Here is an 8,136-nt window from a genome sequence, read left to right as displayed (position 1 = left end):
AGATAAATAGGTATTTTACACAGCCATTTTCTGACTTGTGACAATAAGCACCTATCCCTTATCTGAATAGCATGTCCTTTTCTCTTTGCCATTTTCAATGGTTACAAATTAGAAACATATAAACTGATCTAAAAGTAAATATACAATATTGAAAATATTGAAAATCTTTCTCAGTGTAGGAGAATTTGCAGCTGTGTCAAAATGTACTCAAACAAAACTTTAATTTTTTTTTAAAAGAACAAAAAAAACAAACAGTGCAAGTTAATGCAATCATAAAAGATGATTCAATTTTAGTTTTACACATTTATCACACATGATAATACTTGTAGACTGCACTTTATTGGTCAAATTGAGTTTTGTAGATGATAAACATGTAGGCTTTTTTAAGAAACAACATGCAAATGAGATGTTGTTTTGGTCATGTCTTTGTTTATTGTTGAAGTATTTAATATATTCGAATGTTTTCTACACTTGCTCATCAAATATTCCTTTCTCATCATGTTTTATTATGATAGTATAATCTTTGACCTTAATGTACCCTTACGTACATTATAAACCTTTTTAATAATTTCAGTTTTTAATCATATTGTTTGCTGTACCCTGTACTGTAAACTCATTATTCACCAGAATTAATAAAATACATTCATTTTAAGGCGGCTGAAGAAAATTAAAAGTAGCTGACAGAAGTTACACTAAGTCGGAACCATTTGAGAGCAGAAAAAATCGAGCCAAACGGACAGGATCTCGAAAAGGATCCGGAATTTCTATTATCAACAAAGACTTGGATCTTCTCGCGAGATCTTCAGCGTACGAGCTCATCATTTGATAAGCCAAAAATGGATTGTAATAAACCATTGTGAATCGATGCCTTTATGGTATAGTGATTAACAGTAATACACGCCCGTTTTTTGTATTCAGCTTAGTCTGAATTATGTCCGGTTACAACTAAAAAATCAGGAATGTTGGAATATTTGAGGGCGGTCATTCAGTTAGCATGCTAACAAGCTAACCTTTGTAGCAGCATCACTGTCGAGCTAATCGGAAAATGTATCTTCTCTATACAGTTGTTGCCTCTCTAAGTGTATTTTTAGTTTTAAAATGGATGAAAAGGAGGAGATATTTCACGGAGCTGAAAAGACTTGATGGTAAAACTGTTCTCATTACAGGTAAATAAATATTGCTTCTGCTATTCATCTTCATTGTATTTGCAGTAAACTTTGCAATTAAGTCATTCTCACTTTTACCCACTAATTTCTGCTGCTAAATGAATTGTTCTAATAACAGCAGAGTTAATTTTTATTACTAATTTAAAGTTTTTTAAGATGAAACAACGACGGAAACATGTTTTTCATGGTGTAGGAGGTAACTCTGGTACTGGCAAGGAGACAGCCGTTGCCCTGGCAACGAGAGGCGCCCGTGTCATCGTTGCTTGCAGAGACCCTGAAAAGGCTGAGGAGGCCGTGAGAGAGATCAAACTTCAGAGTCGATCTTTTAACGTCTTCCACATGGAGCTGGATCTGGCCAACCTGCACTCTGTTAGGGATTTTTGCAAGAAGTTTCTGCAGAAGGAGAAGAGTCTGCACATCCTGGTAAATAATGCAGGTAAGATCATGCCTCCTGGATATAAAACACATCAGATTAAAACAGGTCAATGTTCTATCATGCCCAGGTCATGTAATGCATTTCCCCACTGGGTCTTCCTCAGGCATGCCCGGCATCCTTGACTGGACAGACGACGGCTTCAGCATGTGCTTTGGAGTCAACCACCTGGGCCACTTCCTCTTAACGAACCTGCTTCTGCCGCGGCTGAAGGAGTGCGCCCCCAGCCGGGTCATAACTCTTACTTGCTCCAGCTACAAATACCAGAAGCTGGACTTCCAGGACCTCAACTACAACCTGCTACCTTTCTTCACCTACTGCCGCAGCAAGCTGGCCAACATCTACTTCAGTCAGGAACTGGGCCGCATCACCGAGGGAAAAGGAGTGACTTCCTATGCTGTGCATCCTGGTAAGAGCTTTTTATTTCTTTTTACTCCAATCTAATATTGGATTATAGGGTTCCCACTAATTATTTAGTTCATTTAGACAAATCTCTTCCAAAAATTTGTTCATTTTAGTTTTCTTTCATCCAACATTGGCATTTATCACATACTAAAAATAAAAAGTAAACTAAGAATTAGGCCAGAATAAAGAACAACCTGTGTATATAAAGTGTCAACTCCAGAAAAACACTGATTAAATGCCCCCAGTATTATTTACGCATTAAAATGTTCTTCCCATACTTAATTAATATTTTTCAGTGTGCATTAGCATTTTTTAACCTCTATTTACTGAATGCAAAATATTAAAACAAACAAAATTGCTTACAAAAATAGATTAGTCAAATAAATTGAGCCTTTAGATTAACTGAAGTCGATAGTTAGTGACAGCACTACTGTCTCCTAGAACTCCAGACTTTTCATTTGATCATTTTTTAGTATCTTAGTAGAAAGAAGAAACATGCTTAGTTCCTCCATTAATTTCTGCAAATTAATATTTGTGTCGATGTTACACCAAAAGTTTGAACTTAGATAAAAGCTGCTGTGTTTTTGCGCATTTTTGGTTGTGATTTCTGTGAAGATTCTTTAATCTTCTGAACAGGATTCGTTTTGTTTGCAGGAAAATTTCTTAAAGATGGTTGTCGAATTGATTATTTGATTATGTTTTTAACTTTCAGACGTTTTCTGATCCATTCTGTTTCCAGGTTTTGTCCAGAGCGGCTGGACGTGCCACTTCTCCTTCCTGTTCCGGATGTTCATGCAGGTGATCATGTGGATGTTTTCTGTGCCGTGTGAGATCGGAGCTCAGACCGTCATCTACTGCGCCGTGTCGGACGAAGCTGCCAAGCACAGCGGGGGTTACTTCGTCGACTGCCAGCCTGCCACTCTGCGTCCGTTTGCAAGAGACGCAGGTGTGGCAAAAAAACTGTGGGAGGCCAGTGAGAGGCTGGTGAAACTGGCATAATGAGAGAGCCACAAGACATTTACACTGAAGTTATTTATTATTATTGTTATGTGTTTATTGTAAACTTTGTGAAAAATGCAAATCATCCTGTTCCGTTGTTTACATTTTCACCAACAATCTGTAACATTATGTTTTTTATGCTTTAACTAAACAATAAAACATTGAATGTAAGATAAATGTTTGGCTGCTTTTAAAACCCTGTTTTATTGGTTGAATTTTCTGTACATGTCAACAAAAGAATGGCTGAAATATCCAACAGTTGTGCTCTCAGCTGCTGTAAAAAGTCAAATATCAGTGATTGAAACAAACCAATTTTGGAAAAAAAACCCTCAAAATATTTGATAAAAAGTTTGAGATGAGGTGTTTTTTCCCCCCAACTGCTCAACAAGACGTTACTACTGGCAGAAAAGACAAAAAAGACGACAGGAAGTTGTAGAAGGCGTGTTTTTTAATGATTTATCACATGAATAAACTTATTCACATGTGATTTTGAAATGCTTTTCTTATATGATGGAAAACCATATCTGCAAATTTGCTTTTTAACATTCTAAAATGAAAGACACCTTTGCAAAGTTTATGATTTGGAACAAAACACAGTTAACTGGATTAATCTTGACTTCAACCACATGACAAGTATTTGGTTCTGTATTGGTGATTCAAACTAAAAATAGATTATTCAGATTTTCAAAATAAAATGGCTGAGAAGTTATTCTTTGCTTCAGATTAAATGCAACATGGCAGACCTTTAACTCCAGGCCTTGAGGGCCGATGTCATGCAACTTTTAGATTTCTCTCTGGTCCAAAACACCTGCATCTGACTGCCTGTACAGAATGCGGTCTAGTTTAACTTATGATGTTTCAGCATTTTACTGACATTTCAATCTGTTCAGTTACTCATATGTTCCTTATAATCTTTCAACCTACTGAGGTAGTAAATGAGAAGATCTGCAATATTATTTTAAATATCCTTTTCGGATTCTCCGGCACAGATTCAAACGAAAGATGTGGAAAAGTATAAAGACTTAAATTTAAAAAAAAAGTAAATATAAGTTTTCAGTTAATTCAAATAGAAAGACATTAGCACCATCTGGTGGCAAGGTTATGTAACAGTTTTCAGTGAACCCGACCCGGAACAGGAAAACAAAACTTAAATATTTGGCGGGACAAGAACACCGCGACAGGAAAGTCTCCCATCTGTAAAGAAGAATTCAGTGAAGGCGGACTGAAACTCAACATACTGACTTCAGCAGAGAAATTTTCTAAAATGGCGGAGAAAATCGCGCTTTTTGAAAGTTACCTGAGCTGCCATGTTTGTTCAGAGACTTTCAGAGATCCTGTGTCTCTGAGCTGCAACCACAGCTTCTGTTCAAGATGCCTGAAGGAATTCTGGGAAAATACTGGAAACAAGAACTGTCCCATCTGTAAACGATCGTCAAAGGAGCATCCGTCCATCAACTTCTCCCTCAAAAAACTCGCTGATTCATTTACTGACAAGCAGAATGCAGCTTCAACTGAGGTGGAAAAAGAGAAAAAGAAGAAGAAAGAGGAGGTGGTGTGTGAGAAACACTCCGAGGTTCCTTATTGGTTCTGTAAAGAYGAGCAGAGAGCTGTGTGTCCTGTCTGTGAGTTTTCTCTCCACCAGAGTCACAAAGTGGTTCCTATAGAAGAAGCAGTCAGTGAGCTGAAGGAGCAGCTGAAATCTGACTTAAAGTCTCTGCAGGACAAGAGGAACAAACACAAACAAGTGGAGAAAACATACGATGATGTGATTCAACACTCCAAGGAGCAGGTGTTGTCCACAGAGAGACAGATCAGAGCAGAGTTCAACAAGCTCCACCAGTTCCTGAGAGAGGAAGAGGAGTCCAGACTGGCAGCTCTGAGGGAGGAAGAGGAGCAGAAGAGGAAGACYATCATGRGAGAGATGAAGARGAYTGAGGAGCAGATCTCCTCTCTGTCAGACAGCATCTCTGCTGTTGAAGAAGAGCTGCAGAAAGACATTGTGTCGTTCCTCAGCAGTTATGAAGCCACTCAGAGCAGAGCCAGAGGTCAGAGGTCACTGCCAGACCCACAGCTGGTCTCAGGAGCTCTGATAGATGTGGCCAAACACCTGGGCAACCTGTCCTTCAGAGTCTGGGAGAAGATGAAGGACAAGGTCCACTTCAGTCCCATCATTCTGGACCCAAACACTTCAAGTGGACGACTCCATCTGTCTGATGATCTGACCAGTGTGAGACGTGGAGACACATGGCAGCAGCTTCCTGATAATCCAGAGAGAAACACTAAATACTGGAATGTTTTTGGTTCTGAAGGCTTCAGCTCAGGGAAACACAGCTGGGATGTGGAGGTGGGAGATCATCCTGACTGGATAGTGGGTTTGGTTAAAGAGTCTGTTGACAGGAAGGGAGAGACGAATGCTACACCAGAAAATGGAATCTGGTGTTTATGGCATCGTAATGGAAAATACACTAATGGTGATGGAGAGACTCTCCCAGTGAAGAAGAGTCTCCAGAGGATCAGAGTGCAGCTGGACTATGACATGGGGACGGTTTCCTTCTACGACTCTGAAGACATGACTCTCATCTACACTCACAGAGACACTTTCACTGAGAAACTCTTCTTATGTTTCAATATAGGAGCAGCAGGTGATGCCAAAACATCTGAGATCAAAATATGTGAAACTAAGATTCTGATTCAATGAATGTGACTCAAATTATTGATGGACAGTGAAGTTGCAAACTGTGTTTGCTTAAGTAGAGCCCCAAAGGTTTTACTTCCTTTGATATAAATGTAGCTTTTATTCAAAAGGAAAAGTAAAACTTTGGTTATGAAGAAATTATTTTGGTATTTTGAAATAAATCTTTGTATCTTGTTTTTTCTGAATGGTATGGTGTGCGTATTCTCCTAAATTCACTAACAATCACTTTATCATCTTTATGTCTTAGTTCTGTGTATTTTTGTGTTTTTCAAATGTTATTCATAATGCCACCAATGGAGCTGTTTTTCTTTGTAATGTTTCCCTTTTAACTTTGATTTCATTCACATTAAACTCTTAATTCTTACAGTGTTCCAGCATTGTGTGTCATTTATTTATATTTGCCATTAATTCAGAAATAAAAATGACAACATTTTAAATGTCAATATTTTTCAGATGAACAGATTCAATAAATATAAAATCCTACAACTATTGTATACAATTACATTATATAATGTGTACAATTACATAATGTACATTGTGTAACGTTACTACTTATAAATTACAGGTTAGTCACACATTTGTCATGAAAGTTTTGATCAGATTTAAACAACAAAAAGTATCTTTAAAGGAAGAAAAACAAATTTCCAAGTGAATATTGTCAACTTAAAGACGTGTTTGACTCAGGAAGCAAAACTTAAAATTGTCTTGATTTAGTTACTATTATAAAAATGATTGCATCAGTATTTAATTTAGTATCCAGCTTGTTTTACTTCAGTTTTAATCAAAGATGTTCACAGCCATAAATATAAACTTTTAATTGGACTCAATATGTAATTTAATTTCTTTTCTTTTTTTTCTCTTTTTTTGGTAAACTCTAGGTTGACTCACATTACTTTGTATCTTATCTGTGAATCTTCTGGGATAAAAACAACCTAATTTGGGTTCTTCAGGTAACCCAGCCATGAGTCAATTATGCACTGATCCACCTCTGGCTTGACTCAACAGAACTGGGTTGGGCTCAGAGTTTGACTCAGTATGTTGGGTCTTATGTTAAAGAGTGACCTAAAATAAAACCCATAACCTAGATTGTGGAACAAGTCATATTTAGATTTTAAAGGTTGTTTTTAATCTATTCGCTCAGTTTCTTTATTCTTCTATGGTCATTAGTAAATCACAGTGACTTTGGTAATCCTAACTGATGCTAAAAAGGAAATGTTTAGACTTGTATTAAGGTCGGGTAGAGAGGAAAATAAAACTTGATCTGTTTTTACAGTACATGTACACATCTGATATTCACTGTAATTTCATGGATAGATCAGGAGGCAAAGAAGCAGCAGCTGCCCAGGACATTTTTCCAACTAAAATGCAATTCACTAATAGTTCATCAGGTGTTTAGTTATTTTTAATATATATTTATATATTATTGCCTATTTTATGTATTTTATATACTTTATTTAGACTGTTCAGCATACTGTGTATATGTAGTTTTTTTCCATTATTCAAGTATCATAAATGGTATTCAAAATGTCAAATGTAGTTTTTAGTATTTTTAGTATTTTTCATTTGATATTCTGCATATTTGTATTTGTTTATCATTTTCCCTTTGATATGGTTGCTAAATAAGTACATGCTTAGTTAAATGATTGTAGAGAAAGTTTTAATAAACATTTGTTACATTTGTTTCAAGGTGTTCATGTAAACTAAATCCATGTGATTTTTTAATTATTATTCTGCAAGTAGTAAGCATCAACTGCAGTTTGTTGGTTCTACAAACCCACAAAGACACTAAGGCGACTATATAAATTCAATTTATTGATAACACTTTTTCTTGAATTTAGAGAAACACAAAGCGTAAAAAACAAAGCAATAATCTGAAGAATCAGAAATAGAGGATTAATATTATACAGAAAAAAGTTAAATACTCAGAAAAACTTCTACCAACCATAAATTGTGCTTTTGATATTTTGTATATCCAAGTAATAATGTCTCTTTTATTGTTTAAATAGGAATCGACACAGTACAGCACAAACAGAACTTTTTCTAATCTTTTATTATCTAGAATCCTAGCCAAGGAAAACTAAGATGTCATTATTGTTTGTGAAAGTAAAAATTAAAACTTATCACCAAACTCAGAAGGAACTAGCACCATCTAGCGGCAAAGTTGTGTAACATCAGTTTCATTTCAATGAGCTCCACCCAGAACAGATAAATGAAACTGAAAGGGAATTTATTTACGGAAGACGACACAACAGAAAAGCCTCTCATCTGTATTGAAGACCAAAGAGGAGGACTGTCTCTTCAGCGAAGAAATTAACTAAAATGGCAGAGAAAATCGCTCTTGTTGAAAGTTTCCTGAGCTGCCATGTTTGTTCAGAGACTTTCAGAGATCCTGTGTCTCTGAGCTGCAACCACAGCTTCTGTTCAAGCTGCCTGGAGGA

At 36.5% G+C, this 8,136-nt stretch overlaps 2 protein-coding genes across 3 annotated transcripts in view; both read left to right on the top strand.

Moving 5' to 3' along the window:
* The first annotated feature begins 786 nt into the window (after positions 1 to 786).
* On the top strand, positions 787 to 3,384 carry LOC103469853 (retinol dehydrogenase 14). Its single transcript, XM_008417852.2, has 4 exons — positions 787 to 1,166; positions 1,360 to 1,602; positions 1,706 to 2,008; positions 2,744 to 3,384. The coding sequence occupies exons 1-4, from the start codon at positions 1,046 to 1,048 to the stop codon at positions 3,001 to 3,003; spliced, it is 927 nt and encodes a 308-aa protein (XP_008416074.1). The 5' UTR covers positions 787 to 1,045; the 3' UTR covers positions 3,004 to 3,384.
* A 761-nt stretch (positions 3,385 to 4,145) lies between these two features.
* The window catches only part of LOC103470635 (nuclear factor 7, brain-like), an 8,538-nt gene continuing 4,547 nt past the window's right edge, over positions 4,146 to 8,136 (top strand). The window contains exon 1 of one of the 2 annotated variants that reach the window (XM_017306511.1): positions 4,146 to 5,143. In XM_017306511.1, the coding sequence (XP_017162000.1) occupies positions 4,268 to 5,143 (876 nt within the window). In that variant the 5' untranslated portion in view covers positions 4,146 to 4,267. Of the gene's footprint in view, positions 5,755 to 8,136 lie in introns of those variants that run through there. The other variant, XM_017306510.1, reaches the window with a different exon arrangement.

The sequence above is a fragment of the Poecilia reticulata genome, linkage group LG9 (assembly GCF_000633615.1).
Source record: "Poecilia reticulata strain Guanapo linkage group LG9, Guppy_female_1.0+MT, whole genome shotgun sequence".
In the NCBI taxonomy this organism is placed as follows: Eukaryota; Metazoa; Chordata; class Actinopteri; order Cyprinodontiformes; family Poeciliidae; genus Poecilia; species Poecilia reticulata.
The sequence above is the reverse complement of the archived record's forward strand: the minus strand, read 5'-3'. Positions and strand labels throughout refer to the sequence as shown.